The sequence below is a fragment of the Saimiri boliviensis genome, chromosome 19, assembly GCF_048565385.1.
Source record: "Saimiri boliviensis isolate mSaiBol1 chromosome 19, mSaiBol1.pri, whole genome shotgun sequence".
Taxonomy (NCBI): domain Eukaryota; kingdom Metazoa; phylum Chordata; class Mammalia; order Primates; family Cebidae; genus Saimiri; species Saimiri boliviensis.
In genome coordinates, this window is record NC_133467.1 from 40,488,575 (window position 1) to 40,510,670 (window position 22,096).

Genomic DNA, 22,096 nt, shown 5'->3' on the forward strand with positions numbered 1-22,096 from the left:
ACAGATTCCGTTTTAAGTAAATGTTGTTAAAATTCATCCATTGGTCCAGGCTTGTATATAAATTTCTCTACCCATTCATTGACAGCGATATATGATGAGATAGATCAGTACTGCAGCAACCCTTCTGGAAAGTGATTAGGGCAAGTTTTTAAGATTTGGGGGAAAAAGTTTTGATTGTTTGCACTGACTTAAGTCAGAGGATATGTCATTGAGATCGACAAGATGAGAGAGATTTTGTCCCATGGATCTGAAAAGCAGGCTCATCTACTTCTCAGGCGACTTAATCTAGGGCCCGTTAGAACATTCCCATCGTAATATCAGATTCTTCCATTGAGAATATTTTACGTCCTTGTGCTATGACCGGACACTGATTTGGTCTTGTGTGAAGTGAGATTTGTTCAATGTGACCTGTTCTCCTGAATTTGTTTACAGGTGATCAAAAAGATCATGATGAAGAACAGACATACAGAGACAGCAAAAATAAACGTATTAGTCAAGCGGCCTACTACCCGGGCTGCTGGCTGAAGACAGAAGGTAAGTTCTATTGGTTCATCATCACGGAAGTGCTGAACGATGTCCTGTCTTTACTCTGAGAAACTGAACACTCTCTTCATCAGAATTTATTTCATTTTTCCCATACTTCTAGGCAAATATAAATTAATATCTTAACATTTTCTTAAAAACGGATGAGAGAGGCGAACGTAATTAGCCACTTTTCCACGTCTGCAGTATGGCGGGTGTGGGACTCGGTAAAATCTCAGCTATCGATTCCTGACACAGGCACAGAACCACCTGTTTTTCTCTGCAACAGGCTAAATCTTGTTGACAGGAATCCTCTCTGTAGCACAGAAAATCCTGCAGACAAGTAGCATCTAGTAAGTTGGTCTAAATGTCTGAGGCTCGTGAAGTGCGATTCAGTTGAGGTTTCCGCTGAGGTCCGGTAGGGAGGGCTCTGTTCTGGGGGCCTGGGGGAACTCCGGTGATAGTACACGGTACCCGCCGTGGGAGCTTAAAGAGGACTCTGCTCCGTCCATAATGTGATGGGAGGTGGTCTTTGGAACAAGAGGCGGCATCTGTCCAGTTGCAGAGGACAGAAAGGAGGCTGTGACAGGAGGGCGGTTATTGGAGTGGAAAGAGCTCTGGATTCAGAAGGAAGGTTCCCAGGCTGTATCTTCAGCAGTGTCTTTAGTAACTGTCGGTGAGCAATTGATTTCTCCTTCCTGACTTTCTGTCTCTTCATCTGCAAAGTCAGGCAAATTTCTCTCTCTCCATCTGCAAAGGCAGACACCTTGCAGTGTCCGAAGCATTCAAACGTGCAAACACTTACGACCGCTTATCCAGATGAGATGAAGCCCCTCGCTGTGTGGTGTTGGAGACAGCACTTGATGTGCGGGCATTGGGTGTTAGGAAGCGGTTCAGACTGGAGCACTCCCTGTGGAGAGAATGTCCCAGAATAACAGCAGAAGCCACTGGGAGGGCCTGTGAAGTTACCTGATGTGCAGAGAATTGTGGGACAAGTTTGTTTGTCCTCTCCTAAGAGAAAGAAACGGGTTGTAAATGTGAACTGTGACAGGAAGGCAAGCGTGTCCCTGGGCATCAGATCTGTGTCAGGATGGGGGAGACAGCTGCCAAAGTCCAGAGAGAGGCCACACAAGCCTCCGGTGATGTGGGAGCAGAAGGTCTTTTCAACATTTGTCCTTATCTTGATGGTCATTCTCCGGATCAGAAATGCATTGTCCGGTGGATCAGGAAACTATGCCAGAGCATTTTCTTAAAGAGAAATCATGAGAGCTTTCAGTAGAACAGGGACCCACACACAGATGTTCATGTCCCTGTGCACATTGGGCTGACTGTGCTTGCAGAGTGTGAAGTGGGAAATATCTGAACGAACACATCTGTACTTGCAGAAAATGACAAAGATGTGGATGAAGATGTTCATGTTGTGGCGGCTGAGAAAATACCAGAGTCACCTGCCCCCAGGTAACACTGAAGAATCAGGAGCAAGTAGTGGGTGGTAAAGTATGGAAAAGTTCTAGAATCTCACCCTCTCTGGTGTCTACCGTGGGCCAAAAGCCTCCATTCCCTTGGCCACAATACGTTCAGTTCAACCCAACTCAGACACAGGGCGTGGCAGCTGTTGTGGTTCTTTGTATGTGCTGAGTGCCGTGTCTGAATTCTGCCGGGATAACTGAGTCTCCTTTCCTCTTAGCTCTTTTCTGCCCAGGGTGATGAATACCAGTTCTTTCTTTCTCTTCAGTTCCCATGGCAGCCATGCTCTGTTGCAGAGGGGAGGATTGACTGTTTCCTGTCAAAAGAAACCTCCCATTTTCTTTCTGCGACAACTGTCTTATTCCTTCTGTGAAAAACAGCCAGGACTCCCTGGTGTCCACTCCCCTTTTGTTTACTTTCTGTCATCTCTGTCCCATCTGGCTCATCAGGGAGGTCCAGAAGGTTGAAATCAAGAAAGTCCCTGAGGACCCACTGGAGGAATGTGTTGTCACTCGTTCAGATAACTATGGCCCTACTGACTCCAGCCAGCCTCACGGTGACACCAAAATCACATTTGAGGAAGAAAACATCAACTATGCGCTGGTTGTAGAGAGCGAATCATCTCATGATGTAGCGGAGGATGCTCTAAGCATTCTTTCAGGTGACCTCTACATTCCTTGTCTCTGGTATCTCTGTCTAGGGTGGGGAAGAGCAACTCTGAAGACAGGCTCTATACACACAAATCGGTTTGAATAAATACATGTGATGGGATACTAAACACAGATATCAGGGAATTTTTATCTCTTACTCAGTTCATGCCATGCATTGTCTCCCAGGCCCAAGTATCAAGTTACCAGACCCCACGCCAGTGTGACAAACTCATGGTCACCTGAGTGCAGGAGGTGTACAGTAGGTATCTGTCAGGTCTTCTAGCTTTGATTTGGTATCTCTCATCACCTATAATTATGTCATCTGTCCCTGCACAATGTCTATGGAGTTTCTATTTCTTTCTAAGGAAACTGGGAGCCTTGCCTATTTATTTGGAGATATTGTTCCCCAGGTTTCACTGCTCTGAGCTTCAGTCTTGATCTCTTTAAGGTCAGCTTGGTTAGCTGCACAGTCACCCTGAAACCAGGATGTAAACATCTCCTCTTTATCTTGCTGATGTGTTTCCATAAAGCAAGGCTCACCCCTGGCTCTCCACCGCCTCAATGCAATGGCCGATCTGATTTTTGTTCATAGCATCACATATTGTTTGTTGTTATTGAGATGGAGTCTTTCTTGTCACCCAGGCTGGAGTGCAGTGGCATTATCTTGGCTTACTGCAATCTCCACTTCACAGACTCCAGTGATTCTCCTACCCCTTCCTTCTGAGTAACTGGGACCACAGGTGCCCACCACCACATGTAGCTAATTTTTGTATTTTTAGTAGAGACAAGGTTCACCATATTGGCCAGGCTGGTCTTGAACCCCTGACCTTAAATTTTTCACCTGCCTTGTCCTTTCAAATCACAGGTTTTGTTTATTCTTTTCTTTGAGATGTAGGATCCCTCTGGTATTCAGGCTAGAGTTCAGTTGCACGGTCTCAGGTCACTGCAACCTCTGTGTCCTGGGTTCAGACGATTCTGCTGCCTCTGCCTCCCGAGGAGCTGAGACTGTAGGCGTGTGCCATCACACCCAGCTAATATCTTTATATTTTTAGTAGAGACAGGCTTTCACTGTGTTAGCCAGGATGATCCCGATCTCCTGACCTTGTGAAGTGTTCACCTCGGCCTTTCAGAGTGCTGTTATTACAGGCATGAGCCACCATGCCCAGCTGACAAATTCTTTTTTGTTTGTTTTTGTTTTTGTTTTGTCTTTTTTTATTCCTTCTTTCTAGAGACTGTCACAAATTATCAATGCCGACTCTATTGCATGTCATCACGGGGCGTATTGGGGAAAGTTCTGAATTAGCGATAACCTCATCTCAGATAAACCTCATTGGCTATGATGCTGCCACTGAGCAAAGCTCACAGATTTTTTTTCAAACAACTATGTTTAGAATTTACATATCCGTCCAGTTTCATGTCTAGATGCCTCTGACCATTCAATGCCCTTGCTACCTGGTGAGATAAGTCAGTATTGCAGCAACACTGGCAGAAAAGAGTTTGACTAATTTTTGGAGAATTTCTGGGAAAAAATTTTGTTTAACTTTGCATAGACTCCGGGGGAGAATATGGCATTATGATCTACCCATAGAGGGAGATTTTGGCCCGTGCATCTGGAAAGCAGGCTCATCTACTCACCAGGCTTCATTGAGGGCACCCTGGAATCTTCCTGTCAGAATTTGTATTCTTGCCCTGGGAACAATTCTGTGCTTGTGCTGTGACTTAACACTGATTTGTCACATGTGAAGTGTGATGTTCTTCACGTGACCTGCTTTTCTGAATTTGTTTGCAGAAGATCGAAAAGATCATGAGGAGGACCAGAAATACGAAGACAACCAAAATAAACTTTTTATGAGCCAGGCGGCCTGCGACCTGGGCTGCCAGCTGAAGACAGAAGGTAAGTTCTATAGGTTCACCATCACGAGTGTGCTGAAGAGTGTTCTGTGTTTTGTCTGAGAAACTGAACGCTCTCTTCATCAGAATTTATTTCATTTTTCTGATACTTCTAGGCAAATATAAATGGGTATCTTAACATGTTGTTAAAAATGGATGAGAGAGGCCAAAGTATGTAGCCACTTTTCCACGTCTGCAGTAAGGCGGGTGTGGGACTCAGGGTGAAATCTCAGCTACGGATTCCTGGCACAGGCACAGAACCACCTGTTTTTCTCAGCAAGAGGCTAAATCATGTTGACAGGAATCCTCTCTGTAGCACAGAAGATCCTGCAGACACGTAGCATCTAGGCTGTGGGTCTAAATGTCTGAGGCTCGTGAACTGCCGTTCAGTTGAGGTTTCCGCTGAGGTCCGGTAGGGAAGGCTCTGTTCTGGGGTCCTGGGGGAACTCCGGTGATAGTACACGGTACCCGCCGTGGGAGCTTAAAGAGGACTCTGCTCCGTCCATAATGTGATGGGAGGTGGTCTTTGGAACAAGAGGCGGCATCTGTCCAGTTGCAGAGGACAGAAAGGAGGCTGTGACAGGAGGGCGGTTGTCGGAGTGGAAAGAGCTCTGGATTCAGAAGGAAGGTTCCCAGGCTGTATCTTCAGCAGTGTCTTTAGTAACTGTCGGTGAGCAATTGATTTCTCCTTCCCGACTTTCTGTCTCTTCATCTGCAAAGTCAGGCAAATTTCTCTCTCTCCATCTGGAAAGGCAGACACCTTGCAGTGTCCGAAGCATTCAAATGTGCAAACACTTATGACCGCTTCTCCAGATGAGATGAAGCCCCTCGCTGTGTGGTGTTGGAGACAGCACTTGATGTGTGGGCATTGGGTGTTAGGAAGCGGTTCAGACTGGAGCACTCCCTGTGGAGAGAACGTCCCAGAATAACATAGCAGAAGCCACTGGGAGGGCCTGTGAAGTCACCTGATGTGCAGAGAATTGTGGGACAAGTTTGTTTGTCCTCTCCTAAGAGAAAGAAACAGGTTGTAAATGTGAACTGTGACAGGAAGGCGAGCATGTCCCTGGGCATCAGATCTGTGTCAGGATGGGGGAGACAGCTGCCAAAGTCCAGAGAGAGGCCGCACCAGCCTCCAGTGATGTGGGAGCAGAGGTCTTTTGAACATTTGGCCTCACCTCGACGGTGAGCCTCCGGATCAGAAATGCATTGCCTGGTGGATCAGGAAACCGTGCCAGGGCATTTTGTTAAAGAGAAATCATGAGAGATTTCAGTAGAACAGGGACCCACACACAGACGTTCATGTCCCTGTGCACATGGGGCTGACCGTGCTTGCAGAGTGTGAAATGGGAAATATCTGAACGAACACATCTGTACTTGCAGAAAATGATGCAGATGAGGATGAAGATGTTCATGTTGTGGAGGCTGAGAAAATACCGGAGTCACGTGCCCCCAGGTAACACTGAAGAATCGGGAGCAAGTAGTGGGTGGTAAAGTATGGAAAAGGTGTGCAATCACACCCTCTCTGGCGTCTCCCATGGGCCAAAAGCCTGCATTCCCTTGGCCACAATACATTCAGTTCAACCCAACTCAGACACACGGTGTGGCAGCTGGTGTGGTTCTTTGTACGTGGTGAGTGCCGTGTGTGAAGTATACAGGGATAACCAAGTCTCTGTTCTTCTCAGCTCCTTTCTGCCCAGTGTGATGAATACCAGCTGCTGTCTTTCTGTCTTGTTCCCATGGCAGCCATGCTCTGTGGCAGAGAGGAGGATTGCCTGTTTCCTCTCAAAGGGAACCTCCCATTTGCCTTCTGTGACCCCTGTCTTATTCCTCCTGTCCAATACTTCTTTGTTTAATCTTCTGTCATCTCTATTTCATCTGGCTCATCAGGGAGGTGCAGAAGGTTAAAGTCAAGAGAGTCCCTGAAGACTCACTGGAGGAATGTGCCATCACTCCTTCAAGTAGCTATGGCCTGACTAACTCCAGCCAGCCTCGCGGAGACACCAATGAAATCACATTTGAGGAAGACAGCGTCGACTCTGCACTGGTTGAAGAGAGTCCGTCATCTCGTGATGTAGTGGAGGATGCTCTGATCATTCTTTCAGGTGACCTCCACATTCCTTGTTTTTGGTACCTCTGTCTAGGCTGAGGAAGATCAACTCTGAAGACAGGCTCTATACACACAAATCGGTTTGAATAAATACATGTGATGGGATACTAAACACAATTATCAGGGAATTTTTATCTCTTCCTCAGTTCATGCCATGAGTTTGTCTCCCAGGCCCACGTGTCAAGTTACCAGACCCCAGGCCAGTGTGACAAACTCATGGTCACCTGAGTGCAGGAAGTGTACAGTAGGTGTCTGTGAAGTCTCTGAGCTTTGATTTGGTATCTCATCACCTGTAATGATGTCATCTGTCCCTGAACGATGTTCATGGAGTTTCTATTTCTTGTTAAGGAAACTGGGAGCCTTGCCTATTTATTTGGAGTTATTGTTCCCCAGGTTTCACTGCTCCGAGCTTTAGTCTTGATCTCTTTTAAGTCAGCTTGCTTAGCTGCACAGTCACCTTGAAACCAGGATGAAAACATTTCCTCTTTACCTTGCTGGTATGTTTCCATAAAGGAAGGCTCACCCCGGCTCTCCGCCCCATCCGTGCAATGGCCGGTCTGATTTTTCTTGGTAGCCTCACATATTGTTTGTTGTTGTTGAGTTGGAGTCTTTTTTTGTCACCCAGGCTGGAGTGCAGTGGCGCCGTCTTGGCTTACTGCAATCTCCACTTTGTGGAGTCTGGTGATTCTCCTGCCTCTGCCTCCTGAGTAGCTGGGCCCACAGGTGCTCACCACTACATCTAGCTAATTTTTGTATTTTTGGTAGAGACGAGGTTTCACCATATTGGCCGGGATGGTCTTGAACTCCTGACCTTAAATTTTCCCCCTGTCTTGTCCTTTGAAATCACGGATTTTGTTTTTTCTTTTCTTTGTGATGCAGTCTCCCTCTGTCATTCAGGCTGGAGTTCAGTTCCACGATCTCAGGTCACTGCAACCTCTGCCTCCTGGGTTCAGACGATTGTGCTGCCTCAGCCTCCCGAGTTGCTGAGACTGTAGGCGCGTGCCACCGTGCCCAGCTAATTTCTTTGTATTTTTAGTAGAGACAGGCTTTCACCGTGTCAGCCGGGATGGTCCCGATCTCCTGACCTCGTGAAGTGCTCACCTCGGCCTTTCAGAGCGCTGGGATTCCAGGCGTGAGCCACCGTGCCCGGCCCGCAGATTCTTTTTTGTTTGTTTTTGTTTTGTCTTTTTTTATTCCTTCTCCCTAGAGACTGTCAAAAATTGTCAATGGCAACTCTGTTGCTTGTCATCATGGCGGGGTATTGGGGAAAGTTTTCCATGAGCGATAATCTCATCTCAGCTAAAACTCATTGGCTACGATACTGCCACTGCGCAAAGCTCACAGATTCTTTTTCAATCAGGTGTGGTTAGAGTTTACATATTGTCCAGTTTCATGTCTAGATGCCTCTGGCCATTCAATGCCCTTGCTACCTGGTGAGATAAGTCGGTATTGCAGCCACACTGCCAGAAAAGAGTTTGACTAATTTTTGGAGACTTTCTGGGAAAAAATTTGGTTTAACTTTGCATAGACTCAGGGAGAGAATATGGCATTATGGTGTACCCGAAGAGGGAGATTTTGGCCTGTGCATCTGGAAAGCAGGCTCATCTCCTTACCAGGCTTCATCGAGGGCACCCTGGAATCTTCCTGTCAGAATTTGTATTCTTGCCCTGAGAGCATTTCTGTGCTTGTGCTGTGACTAAACACTGATTTGGTCATATGTGAAGTGTGATTTGCTTAATGTGACCTGCTTCTCTGAATTTATTTACAGAACGTCAAGGTGATGATGAGGAAGAGGAAGAAAAAGGGCCCGCGGCCCCCAGGTAATGCTGTGGAGTTGTGGCCTGTTAGTTCAGTAGTGACACCTGGAGACTGTAGATCCAGGGAAACCGAGGAAGTGATCACTAGAACTCTTTCTTCCATTCACCCAGCTACAAATTGTCCTATTGACAATGTTGTGGGTGATTCGTGGCACTTTTATAGGTTTTAATTTCTTAGTCCTCCCAAGATAGGAGCCTGCGATCAGATGAGCCAGGTGAACTCAGCAAACGGGACGTCCTGCTGTCGCCTGTTCTCTCCCCTGTGTTTAATTCCAGGGAGAGACACATACATGCTTTCTGCCTATTTGTTGTTAGCATGTTTGCTAGGATTTGTGAAGAGAAGAAATTCAAAAACTATACATGTGATATCAAAATACTGGAAAAGGGAGGCCCTTAATACCCAAGATCTGGGTGTCTGAAATGCCCCAGGAGCTCTGTTCACTTGAACGCTGCATGTAAAATTCAACACAACTGATGCGAAGTAGTTGAAGCCCCGTGTTGGTTCTTGTGCTGCAGTTCATGATGAGAGTTTACAGGGAGTCTGGGTGGCCTGCAGTGGCTCATCTGTGCAAATACACTGAGCACCTGCTGCTCATTTGTGCTCTGTCCCCAGGGTAGTCACCCTCCACCTTGCATTTAGAAGGATAGTTTTTTTTTCTCTTAAAGGGAAAATGCCTTTGCTTTCTGGGACCCCTCCATTCTGACTTCCGTCAGATCAACTGGGATACTCTGTTGTCTAATCTCTGTTGGTTTAATCTTCTGTCACTCTGTCCTTTCTGGCCCATCAGGAATCCGCAGGAGTCTGTGGAGGAGGAAGCCCCCCAGGAGTCCTGGGATGAAGGTTATTCGACTCTCTCAGTTCCTCCTGGCACATCTGCCTTCAATGAGCCTTACAGGAGCAACTTGCACTCATTAGAGGAGCAGCAAGTCGACTTGGCTCGTGACGTAGACAGTGAGTACTCCATTGTGAAGGCGGTAAAGCTCCATTTTGTGTCCCAGATAGACCCCATAGTCTTTGGGCGTTGCTCCCCTGGCCGGGCTGAGGGTTGTCATCACTGTGGGCTGACCCTGTACATCAGTGTAGATTTCAGTCACTCTGGATTCAGTCTGAGGCACGGACTTGGGGTGGGTCAGTGAGCTTTGCTCTCTCTCTAGTCTCAGGCCATGCCCGTCGCACCCTGGACCGACTGTCAGGACATTGAAACCCAAGGCAGGTGTTGCACACTCACACCAAGCTATGCAGCCCATGCCCACAAGTTGTCTGTCCATCTGAATTCAATGTCTCTTGCCAGCTACCAAGTTCCTCATGAGTTTTGTTCCCCAAGCATGTCTGGGAGGTTCTTCCCTGTTTGTACAAACTTGGTGTAACTGTTTGTACACACTTGGGATCAAAGGTTAATGGTCTACCAGAATAGGGACACTTCACCATTGGTTCTGAGACACAAACCAAGGAATCTCTATCATGATTGGCCTTGGGACCTCCTGAAGTCTGTCTCTCACATTGTCCTGTCCTCATGCTGAGGAGCCTGAGGTCCCTGTGCAGGGATTAGACAGTGGACTGTTATGGGTGTAGGGGAATTGGCTTATTTTGTCTGTCCCTGTCTGAATTTATTGCAGAGATTAAAAATGACGACGACAAAGAAGAGGACCAAGGCCCACTGTGCCCCAGGTAACTCTGAGCAATTGTGAACAGCTAATTATTGTTAACACCTGGAGACGCCAGGTCCAGGGAGAAGGGAGTGGGCTGACAATATCGACACCATGTTTTCAACGAAGCCTGAACTACTCCTACTAACATTGCTGTTGGTTTTCGTTGCAGTAGATATTCAGGTTTCCATTTCTTCCTCCCCTTATCATGTACTAAGTGCCGTAGGTTGAGCATACTTGTTTTTATGATCAGTGTCTGCTGTGTGTCCTGAGGGTACTCACTCAGAGTGTCCTTTTACTCCCTCATCAGCGTGTCACCTGGATGGTTCACTGAGCTTACTTTCTCTCTCTCTCTCTCTCTCTCTCTCTGTCTCTCTGTCTCTCTGTCTCTCTTTCTCTCTTTCTCTCTCTCTTTCATTCTTTTTTACCCTATTCTTGCCCATCCCAACATAAAGCAGTACTTTTTTATGTCATTAATGGATCTATGTTTTTTCTTTATTAACCACTTTCTTGTGCTACCCATGAAATCTAGTTGGGGCTCTGCGGTGTCTTATTTTCCCTGACTTATTCTTTGTTTTTTCCTCCTTTTCTAGGCTCAGCGTGGAGCTGGTGGAAGCAGAAGAGCCCGAAGTCTTCTGGTACTCACTAGATGTATTGTATTCAACGTATACAGCTTATCCTGAGTTTTATTACATATGCCAGGATTACACATACGCCATTTTTTTACTTGTGGAAGAGCATGTTTGCTTGACTTTGGACATGGACAGTAGGTTTCTTACTATGACGGTGATAAGGCTCCACCTGGTCTCCCGGATAGGGGTCACATTCCCACACTAAGACAACACGTCACCTGGAACTCTGCCGGTGCAGATTGTGAACAATGCCATGTTCTTGCTGAAACGCTTAGCCTGAGTTTCATAGCCTGAGGTAATCTCCAGACAACTGCAGAATGTAGACCAGTGAGCAGCACGACGGACCTGTCTCCTTCAGACAGCCCGTGTCACCCCAGATCACACAACTGAAAGAGAAGAGACTTTTTGGGTTGAAAAAGAGTCGAAAGATAATGTAGCTCCATTTCTTTAGTTCTTTTGAACCCAGAGTGTCTCCTCACCTTTTTGTTGTTGTCCTTGATGGTGGTGACATGGGCTTGTCTGTAGACAGGTCAGCTGTCTGCGTCGATGGTTTATACTCTGAAGTTGTCTGAAAATGTCCTCATGATTAACTTCAGCCTAAGTGTTTTTGCGGGAACACTGCAGGGTCAATGCTACCTCAGCCATCTGCAGGCAGAGAAGGTCCTGTGTGTCTCCCACCGTGATCGTGATGCCAGGACTCTTGCACCATCTGTCTACCACCATGATCATGGTACCGGGACTGTTCCACCATCTGTCTACCATCATGATCATGGTACCAGGACTGTTCCACCATTTGTCTATCACCATAATCGTGATACAAGGACTGTTCCACCATTTCTCTATCACCATGATCATTATACCAGGACTGTTTTTCCACTTGTCTACCACCATGATCATGGTACCAGGACTGTTCCACATTTGTCTGTCACCACGATCGTGATACCAGGACTGTTCCACCATTTGTCTATCACCGTGATCATGATACAGGCGGGACTGTTCCACCATTTGTCTATCACCATGATCATGGTACCAGGACTGTTTTACCACTTGTCTATCGCCATGATCGTGATACCAGGACTGTACCACCATTTGTCTATCCCCATGATCATGGTACCAGAACTGTTCCACCATTTGTCTACCACCATTATCGTGATACCAGATCTGTACCTTTCAGAGACACCTTATTTATACCGAAGTAATTCTAAAAATGGTTTTTAAAAGTATTTGTATGCTGTGTTCAAATGATCATCCCCTAAACATTTTTTTTTCATTAGTCATCCCTGGCGCTATCAATTATTATATTTATATCTTTATACTGGAAATTTTTCATTTTTACTGTATCTTTGCTTTTCCTAGTTTCTGTTGCTGAAAAAAAAATTCCCTGCCTGCATTTTCATTTTTGCCAAAGTTAATTTTAATCTATACTATTAAAATTGTTTCTCTTAAGGTAAGACTGTCAGCACATAAGGCCATAGCAAAACAGAGAATTCACTGATTTTGAAGCCTTTGTTAATTTCTGGCTGACAAGAGACGTAGTTTTCTTAGTTAGCTGCTAATATCTATTTAAGTGAGCAGCCAGGGAAATGTCTATTAGACTAAGGACATGCAAAGTCCGGGCCATTCTCTTTGAGTCTTTTAAACTATTTGAAAAGAGAAGAGAATAGGTAGATTCCACATATGTGGACAGGAAGGAGAATACACTAAAAGAAACAGATAACTATTTCCCAAAACAGAATAGAAATTAGATTTAAATAAACACACCCCATTAAAATTTATAAAACATTTTCTCACAAAATGTAATCTCTCTAAACTTACCTATTATATGAAAGTCAGTTCTTAATATGTCACACTACATTGACTGTTGACTGTTGACATCCATATGAACATATGTCCAAGTTTATTATTTGAAAAAGCAAATGGACTATAATCCTTTCTTTTTGCAGTGATCTTTCTAAGATTGATGATTTTTTCTGAAAATAAAACCAAAGATTTTAAAGATTGAAAATGACATTAAAATTTATCTTCTCAAAGTAATGATGTTGAACTCTGGATCTTACTCTTGTTTATAGTGTAACTGTCAAGTGATCATTGAACCATTGTTTAAATATTTGAAATTCCTGGGAACACACCGCATCCCAGGGTGTATCTTCTTTTTCTTTTCTTTTTCTCTTTATTTGACTTTAAGTCCCGGGGTGCGTGTGCAGATCTTGCAGGATTGCTACATAGGTCTCCACACGCCATGGTGGTTTAATGCCTCTACCACTCCATCACGTACATTAGGTATTTGTCCTAATGCTATTTTTTCTCAATCTCCCCATCCCCTGCTATCCCTCCCTCGCCCCCCACCCTCAACAGACCTCAGTTTGTGATGTTTCCCTCCCGTGTCCTTGTGTTCTCGTTGTTCAGCATTCTCTTACGAGTGAAAACGTGGTGTTTGGTTTTCTGTTCTTGTGTCCGTTTGCCCTCACCTTGGATCAACATTTCATTTACACATCGTAAAATGAGGCAAAATCCACTCTGGTCTTAGGGCCAGAGAAGAGCTGTTGAGGCCTCCCTCACGGAACACACTCTCTCAGTTTACCAGAGTTTCCTGTACCGAGAGGAGATTTCTGCCAACAGTAGTGTTATATTCTTTTTGCCTTCGCTCTTTTTCTTTTGCCCAAGGAGGCCAGATGATTGTCAGAACGGGAATTGGGACTTCCTGGGTGCCTTTCCCCCTCTTCCGTGTAATATGTAATGACTGCCACCTATCAAGTGGGATTGGGAGACAGGGAATCTCTCATTTTCTTCTTTGTATACTCCTGTGTTTGTTTCGTTGGTTTGGGCAACATTTTCCTACCAGAAATGAAGATTTGTTGGATTTAAAACAAAAAGTAATCAGCCATGGTTTGCATTTCTATAAAACACTCACAAAAGGCCATGCTCACCTGCTGTGACTCAAAGTTAACCATAAACTGTGGAGGTCAGGAGGCAGGGCCCTGACATTTAAGCACAGTGTGCTTTCTGAGAACTTGGCCAAGTTGATGCTATTCCAATTTCTCAATATACCATGACCCATTAATTGTGGGGGTTTTTTGTTTGTTTGTTTGTTTTTTTGAGACGGAGTTTCGCTCTTGTTACCCAGGCTGGAGTGCAATGGCGCGATCTCGGCTCACCGCAACCTCCGCCTCCTGGGTTCAAGCAATTCTCCTGCCTCAGCCTCCTGAGTAGCTGGGATTACAGGCAGGCGCCACCATGCCCAGCTAATGTTTTGTATTTTTAGTAGAGACGGGGTTTCACCATGTTCACCAGGATGGTCTTGATCTCGACCTCGTGATCCACCCGCCTCGGCCTCCCAAAGTGCTGGGATTACAGGCTTGAGCCACCGCGTCTGGCCTTAATTGTGGTTTTAAAAGTGTACATGAATGCTACTGAAACCCCAGGGGTTCTGTCTAGATCCTGCTTCTCAACACAAAGGCAATCACTGAGACATTGAGTATTGCCAAGGAAGAAGGCTTTAATCAGGTGCTGCAGCTGAGGAGATGGGAGATCAGTCTCAAAGTGATCTCCCTGATCAACTAAAGTTCAGGGTTTATATAGCAGGGAAGAAACTTAACTGTGTGGCAAAAGAGGAAGTAGGGAGGGGTGAGGAAGCACACTAAAATGAAATACATTCTGATGAAGAGAGCGTTCCGTTTCTCAGACAAAACACAGAACACTCTTCACTAGTTACTGCCTGCAGGAGTTCAAACCGTTGCGTGAACGTGGTGAGGTTACTCCTTGCACGTACCTAGTTGCTAGCATTCTAATGACAGAACCGTGAGCAAAAGCATCAAAAATGTGACAGGGCCTATGGCAAACTTATCAAATAAGACAATTAACTTTTCTCCCCATCATTTAACAAAACGGTAAATACAAAGCACAGTTTTGGAAATTTAGTATGAGGATAAATAATTTCCTTTTCTTTAAACACCATAGAATAAGGAAAAGTGACAATAAACGCACAGTAATTTTTTTCAGCTATGTTATTTATTTCTTCATTTTGACACAGCATCTCCCTCTGTTGACCAGGTTTCAGTGCAGTGGCAGGATCTCAGCTCACTGCAACCTCTATCCCCACCTCTCAGGTTCAAGTGATTCTCCTGCCTCAGCCTCCTGAGTAGCTGGAATTACAGGCATGCACCACCACGGCCAGCTAATTTTTGTATTTTTAGTGGAGACAGGGTTTGGACATGTTGGCCAGGCTGGCATCAAACTCCTGGCCTCAGGTGATCTGCCCACCATAGCCTCACAAAATGCTGGGATTACAGGCATCGGCCGCCACATGCGACCTTCTTTTAAGCTATTTGAAAAGAGCATAATTTCCTATTTCCAAGATTGGTTTCTGGATACAGTACTAATAACTGATTCGGTCATTGTCACCACTAAAATCTTCAAACCAATGCGATATTTGTACACGTATTGTTTTCAAGTACACACATGAAGGTCCAGCAGTGATACAGGATAGGGATCAAAAATCAATAGAAATTCACACATCTATTTAAAATTATTATTATTACCAGTAAATCCAAACAAATGCCTCTTAATTTTAATAATGGTAACACAGCTAAAGGAGGTTAAGAGAAATCCCAATCAACATAATTTCCTTAAGGATGAGGCCAATCTCTTCTGAACACGAAAACTTTGTCCCCACATCATGGTTTTTCCTCATTAAAGGAAAGGATCCACAACAACTCACGTGATTGATTGAAACCATCTCAAGTTCCTGATTGCACTGAATGAGCACACCAATTAAAAGAGACTGGCAGAATGGAAAATGGGGTTCACCTGTATGTTGTCCACAAGAAACATGTTGTCTACAAGAAACCTACTTTCAGTAAGAAGACACAGAGATATTTGAAGTGAAGGGATGGGGAAAGGTATACCATACTCACCGTAATCAAAAGAAAACTGGAGTGGCATCCGGGCACCGTGTGAGCCTGTAATCCCAGCACGTTGGCAGGCCGAGGCCGGTGGATCACTTGAGTTCAGGACAAGCCTGACCAACATGGAGAAACCCTGTCTCTACTAAAAATACATACTTAGCTGGCCATGGTAGTGCATGCCTTTAATCCCAGCTACTAGGGAGGATGAGGCAGAAGAATCATTTGAACCTGGGAGACAGATGTTGCACTGAGTCGAGATCACACCATTGCACTCCAGCCTGGGGAACAAGAGCGAAACTGAGTTTGAAAAACAAAAGAAAGAAAGAAGGGCTGGGCGCGGTGGCTCAAGCCTGTAATCCCAGCACATTGGGAGGCCGAGGCGGGTGGATCACGAGGTCGAGAGATCGAGACAATCCTGGTCAACATGGTGAAACCCCGTCTCTACTAAAAATACAAAAAATCAGCTGGGCATGGTGGCGTGTGCCTGTAATCCCAGCTACTCAGGAGGCTGAGGCAGGAGAATTGCCTGAACCCAGGAGGCGGAGGTTGCGGTGAGCCGAGATCGTGCCATTGCACTCCAGCCTGGGTAACAAGAGCGAAACTCCGTCTCAAAAAAAAAAAAAAAAAAAAAAGGAAAGAAGAAAGAAAGAAAAAAAGAAAATAAAAAATCGAGAGTATCTAAATTAATTTGAGACAGAGCCAATTTCAGAGGGAGAAAAATCATGGAGATAAAGAGAATCATTACACAATGATAAAGAGGTCACTTCTTCAGGAAGATAGGACAATCCTTAATAAGTATGCACCTAACAACAGAGCATCTAAATACAAGAAGCAAAAACTGGGAGAACTTCAAGGACAAATAGACAGATTGGCTATGACCATGGGAGACGTCAGCATCAGTAATGGACACATCGCGGAGGCAGGAAATCAGTAAAGATACAGTGGAACTGAATGCCACCATCAGTCACCTGGGTCCGACCAACTTTTTAGATAATTTCCTCCAACAAGAGCAGAATACATATTCTTTTTAGGGTCACATGGAACGTTCACCAGGATCCACCGCATTCCGGCCCATAAAACACACTTCGACACATTTAATGGGATAGAACTCACACCGAGTATGCCCTCCAGTCAAAGTGTGGAACTGAAGTAGAAATCAGTAACAGACAGATGGCTGGAAAACCCCAAACTGGAGACCAGGCCACACACTTCTAATCACACATGGGTCAAGAAAATGTCTCGGGACCAATGACATATTTTGAGCTAAGTAAAAATGAACATACAACTTGTAAAAAATGTCCAGGTGCAGCAAAATTGGTGCTTAGAACGTCATAATATTGACTGCATATGTTAGCAAAGATAAAAGATCTATAATCAATAATTCAAACTTACACTTCAGGAAACTCAAAAAACAAGAGCAAATTAAATTTAAAGTGAATGGAAGACAAGAAGCTATAAAATTAGAGGAGAAATCAAGGAAATGGAAAACCAGAAATCAATAGAGAAAAATCAACAAAACCAAAAGCAAGTTCTTTAAAATCATCAATGATATTGATAGACATCTAGGTGGTGAACCAAGAAACCATGAGAGAAGATACAAATTACTCATAAGAAAAATAAAAGAAGGTCCTCACTACTGATCTTACGGACATTAAAGGGAAAACAGATGAAGATTATCAACAATTCTCTGCTCGCAAATATGAGGACTTGGATAAATTGGACCAAGTACTTGAAAGACACAGTCTACCCAAACTAACACAAGCAGAAACAGATAACCTAAATAGATCTCTACCTGTTAATCAAATTGAAGCAACCATGAATAAAGCACCAGGTGTAGACGGTTTCACTATCAAACAGTTAAGGAAGAAATGATACCAATTCTCTCTAGAAAGTAGAAGCCGAGGGAACACGTTTTAACTCTGGTCTAAGAGGCAAACATTAGGAGCAAGCCCAGACACATGGTTTTGAACCAGGGCGTTGAACTAGTCTGGACTGCTAACCAGCTCCGAAACTCAGCCCTGGAAAGAAGTGTAGAAGCAAGAAGGAAACACAGCTTCCGGGAACTGGGAAAAACGGCGACCCTCCCATGGAGCCCAAGGCGGGTGTGAACCGGTGTGTGAAGGCTGATGTTCGCAGGTAGGAAAGAGAGCACGATGGAGACAAGTGTTCTCCGTTCTGCTCTTGCTTCTGACTCCGTGGCTACGGACCAACCGCGGCTCCCACCGCTTCACAGAAGAGATTTGTCAGCGGCTCTGAATCCGCCAGGGAGGCAGCTGCCATGTGACGTCCTGGGCCCAGGTGAGCTTCCCTGAGGAAACGAGGAGATGGAAACGGGGGAGGACAAACCAGACGATCGCGGGGCTCTCCTTTTGCAGGTTTCCTCCCCAGACCTGCAGAGCTGATGATCGTCATGACCTCCGCACCGCGCTGCTTAAAGAGAAGCATGAAATAGAATCCCCTGGACAGAAGATTTGCCTGGCGGGGTGTAAAACCAACAGGGGTGACAGAAATGAGTTCTGGGGCCGTGCTGCTCTCCAGTCGGGGCCCGATGATAGTTTTGCCAAGATGACCAAGGACTGGGGTCTTTGTGGACAGAAAGGTCCGAGGCCCCTCTCCGCAGCTCCCCTCATCTGCAGGTGGGTTCCTCCCCACACCCCTCCCCTCCCCTCTCCCGGGGCCCCGTTTTCCCTCTCTGCGTGTGTCTGCCAGACCCTGACAGCTTCTATGACGCTGTGACCTATCTAAGGGACAGACGGTTATGGTAAGGAAATGTAAAAACCACAGGGAACTGCATTGGCCGGGAATCGAACCCGGGTCTCCTGCGTGGGAGGCAAGAATTCTACCACTGAACCACCAATGCCAGCTGGACGAACCCTCTGGCCTTTCCTTGGAAACAGGTGAGCTACGGCCATGGGAAAAGGAGTCAAGATTTTCCCCGTGTGCTCTTTGGAAGATATCACTCACGACAAAGACACCCAGAGCGAAGGCTCGCGTTGGAGATTTGTATCGGGCAATACCACAAGGTTAAGGCTTTGCATTAAAACAGCTGACTTCATAAAGCCTTATTCTGAAGTGGGCTCTGTACAACCGGGTAACAATCCTCTGTGGGAAAACATCAGAAATGCGCCCAGTGTCTTGTCTCTGGTCCCGTATCCAGTGGGCGCCTGTGGAAAGTTCCTGCCTCGCTTCTTGATATCCTGTCCTTGCCGTCCCGTGGCTTGGTGCCTCCCAGACCCTTTCCTCCCGTTCTTGAGATGAACATCAGCACTTTCCCCAAAACGACCTTCAGAACCCAGGGACCTCGGACTGGGAAGCGGGACTCCTGGGACTGTGCCTGGGAAAATCCAGGAGACCTGCTTGATATTTGAGCTTCTCTCCGCGTAGACCTCTCCAATTCCGGAAAAACACCCCGGATCAGATCTTGCGTTTACCTTCTTATGCCTTACAGAGACCAAAACAGGAGCGAAGAAATGGGCGCTTCACTCCAGGATTTCTTTCCTTCGTCTCACCCTCGCCGCTCACACAAGGAGGCCAGTTTAGGGAAAGACAGCTGTATTCCGATCGATTCTAGGTAGGTGCTGGGATCTTGTTCCTCTAACTAACGTAAAGCGTTCTTTTGCTGTTTGCTTTGTCTGATATCCCTGTTTTCACTCTCTCTTTTTACAGTAAGCCTGGTTCAGATTTCCACCGCTCTTTTTGTTGGGTGTGTGTTTTCTTTGTGTTTTAAATGTTTTCTTTACAATTTTTACTTTAAGATCGGGGAACATGTGCAGGACGTGCAGGTGTGTAACAAAAGGAAACGTGTGCCCTGGCGATTTGCTGCACAGATCATCCCAGCGCCCAGGTACTGAGCCCAGCATCCATTAGCTGCTCTTCCCGATGCTCGCCCTCCTCCCAGCCCCCACCCTCTGCAGGCCCCGGTGTGTGTTGTCCCCACCCCTCAGCTCCATGTGTCCGTGTGTGCTCGTCATTCAGCTCCCACTTATCAACGAGAACGCGCGGTATTTGGTTTTCTGTTTCTTCATTAGTTTGCTAAGGAGAACGTGCAGGGCTTTTAATATTTAACCCTTTCCTGTCCATTAAACTGTTAAAGCCAGCATTTCCTTTTCTATCCAACCTGAAAGATTTAGATCCATGATACTTAGCAGTGATTAATGTTATGTTAGAGATCACCGTCACAGATAGTCTCATTCCAACCACCTCATTGTATCATTTCTGTGTTTTCGCTTTGTTTTTAAGTCTCTTTCTGCCTTTCTTACTAGACAGGTTTGTCTGGGTAAATTTTCTGTTTTCCTGTTGTGTTTCTGAAATTCCTTGTTAAGGGGAGGTTTAGTATCACCTGGAGGTAGACTGCGGTAAGTTAGAAAACCCAGGCTATAAGCCCTAAGGTAATTACTAACATCACCCAAGAGAGTTGCAGCTAATAAGCCATCAGAGGAGAGAGAATGGAATGACGTAAAACCCGTGTGAACGCCGTGATGGAGTGCTTGCTCTTTGTACCGTGATTGCTCCTCTGTCCCTCAGAAATACAAACTGGCCACAGACACCTGTGCAAGAATGACTAGAGCATTATATGTAATGGTAAAATCTTAGAGCCAATTTAACTTCAAAAGCATATGGAAAGGGCTAAATGAATGACAGTTTAAAAAGAAAGAGAGAGAGAGAGAGAGAGAGAGAGAGCTGAGTGTGGTTGCTCATGCCTGTAATCCCAGCACTTTGTGAGGTGGAGGCTGGCGAATCACGAGGTCAGGAGATCGAGATCACCCTGGCCAACATGAAACCTCTCTGCTAAAAATACGAAACTCCGGAGGCTGAGGCGGGATAGTTTGAACCAGGGACTAGGAGGTTCCAGTGAGCTGAGATTACACCACTGCACTCCAGCCTGGCGACACAGTGAGACTCCGTCAAAGAAAGAGAGAGAAAGAGAGAGAGAGAGAGAGAGATCTTTGTCAAAAAATATTCAGAGGTTAACAATGATGATTCTAGTCTTCGAAGGATATGGGTGTTCCCAGAATCCTAGTGGACCCTGATTTACCTACGGGAGACATAGAGGAGCGGAGGGTAAAGTTGGTCTCGCTCTGCCTTTCCGTGAGAGGATGCGCTGGACAGAAGGAAGCTGCCAGCGGTTTCAGCATTTTTTAAATGCAAGAGACAATCCCGGGTCCGGACTCGTCCACCTCCAGAGCTGGAAGCAAGCACAGCAATCGACCGAGCCGCGCACACGCTCAGCTTGCAGTCCGGCGTCCCCGTGCAGAGCCGGCGCCCAGGCCGCGCTGGCGGAGCCGCGCCTTCTGCAGAACGCTCGTGCGGGCCCCAGAGCCTCGGAAAGCTGGAGGCAGCGTCTTGCCGCAATGTTGAGACCCGTGCAGTGGGTGATGCTGAAGCTAGAAGGGCAGCCCTGCGGCCTTCGCCCTGTCCTGTTCCCGGCCGGCGTCAGAGCCGGAGTCCCAGGAAACGCCCGGGTCCGCGGCTCCCTGGGCCTGAGCCGCCTGGGCCCCGCGGGAAGCAGAACGCCCGGGACCCCGCGGTGGCTCTTCCCCTTCTTGGCCCCGCCTGCACCCGACCCGCTACCGGCTGGGGCTCCCCTGGCTCCACTCGGCTTGGGTCGGTGGGGCGGGAGAGAGAAAGGCTGAGAAGCAGGAATTGGGAGAGGGGGAGAGGACAGAGGAGGTGTGGACGGGGACAGCGGGGCTCCCGGGAGAGGCGGGGCAGGGGGCGCAGGCTGCGGCGGAGGAGACGAGAATTGTTCTTGTCACCCGTGAGGATGGCGAGGGAGGAGGGGAAAGCTGAGCGGGCAGGAAAGGGAGAAAAGCGCGAGCAGCCTGCGGCTGTCTGGGAACGAAGCCGCCTAACAACTGAAATCTCCTGTCGTCAAACTTCCCAGCGCAAGCCCAGGCGTCGCCGCTTGGCCTGTGGCTCGCCGTGATCGTATAGTGGTTAGTACTCTGCGTTGTGGCCGCAGCAACCTCGGTTCGAATCCGAGTCACGGCAGTGACGTTCGTCGGGTCACCAGCTCCCTTTTGTTCCTCTAACCAAGCGCGTCAGGGGACTTCAGGGGAAGGAAAAGAGACCTCAAGCAGTCACGGATAGGGCGACCTCTGTGTAGACGAGGCGGCGCCCGGGCTGCTGCTTCGCCACGAAGGCGCTCCCGGGCTGTGGGCGCGAGTTCAGCACCGCTGCTCTGACGTGGGAGCCCCAGCTGCGTGTCTGGGCGAGGCGGGAGGGGGCGCGCAGGGCAAGTGACCGCGTTTGTAAAGGGGGAGGCGTAAGAGGCTGTGGCGGGGCGGAGGCGCAGAAAATCTCACCTGGCAGGGGAGACACTATGGTCACGAATGCGGTTTTCCCAGGATGAGCCTCACCAAGTGGATCCTGATGTGCTGACGCCTGCGATTTTCCCCAAATGTGGGAACCGCGCCTGCATAATTTGTGGTAGTGGTGCCTGTGTTGGCGCTTTCCCCTG

At 46.8% G+C, this 22,096-nt stretch overlaps 1 protein-coding gene and 5 non-coding genes across 7 annotated transcripts in view; 3 read left to right on the forward strand and 3 right to left on the reverse strand.

Moving 5' to 3' along the window:
• LOC141582130 (NBPF family member NBPF8-like) overlaps positions 1 to 12,735 on the forward strand; it is a 31,738-nt gene extending 19,003 nt beyond the window's left edge. For both annotated transcript variants that reach the window (XM_074389561.1, XM_074389562.1), the window contains 10 exons: positions 433 to 534; positions 1,908 to 1,980; positions 2,439 to 2,650; positions 4,429 to 4,533; positions 5,910 to 5,982; positions 6,417 to 6,631; positions 8,405 to 8,456; positions 9,242 to 9,405; positions 10,071 to 10,122; positions 10,694 to 12,735. In XM_074389561.1, the coding sequence (XP_074245662.1) occupies positions 433 to 534; positions 1,908 to 1,980; positions 2,439 to 2,650; positions 4,429 to 4,533; positions 5,910 to 5,982; positions 6,417 to 6,631; positions 8,405 to 8,456; positions 9,242 to 9,405; positions 10,071 to 10,122; positions 10,694 to 10,937 (1,292 nt within the window). In that variant the 3' untranslated portion in view covers positions 10,938 to 12,735. The remainder of the gene's footprint in view (positions 1 to 432; positions 535 to 1,907; positions 1,981 to 2,438; positions 2,651 to 4,428; positions 4,534 to 5,909; positions 5,983 to 6,416; positions 6,632 to 8,404; positions 8,457 to 9,241; positions 9,406 to 10,070; positions 10,123 to 10,693) is intronic.
• Positions 3,860 to 3,999, reverse strand: LOC141582334 (U4 spliceosomal RNA). The gene has a single exon (XR_012515203.1). It is a non-coding gene; the product is annotated as a U4 spliceosomal RNA (small nuclear RNA).
• LOC141582321 (U4 spliceosomal RNA) lies at positions 7,835 to 7,975 on the reverse strand. Its single transcript, XR_012515190.1, has one exon. It is a non-coding gene; the product is annotated as a U4 spliceosomal RNA (small nuclear RNA).
• Positions 12,736 to 18,425: 5,690 nt separating the features above from the next.
• On the reverse strand, positions 18,426 to 18,496 carry TRNAG-CCC (transfer RNA glycine (anticodon CCC)). The gene has a single exon. It is a non-coding gene; the product is annotated as a tRNA-Gly (tRNA).
• Positions 18,497 to 21,555: 3,059 nt separating this feature from the next.
• On the forward strand, positions 21,556 to 21,627 carry TRNAH-GUG (transfer RNA histidin (anticodon GUG)). The gene has a single exon. It is a non-coding gene; the product is annotated as a tRNA-His (tRNA).
• Positions 21,628 to 21,933: 306 nt separating this feature from the next.
• Positions 21,934 to 22,096, forward strand: LOC141582377 (U1 spliceosomal RNA). The gene has a single exon (XR_012515243.1). It is a non-coding gene; the product is annotated as a U1 spliceosomal RNA (small nuclear RNA).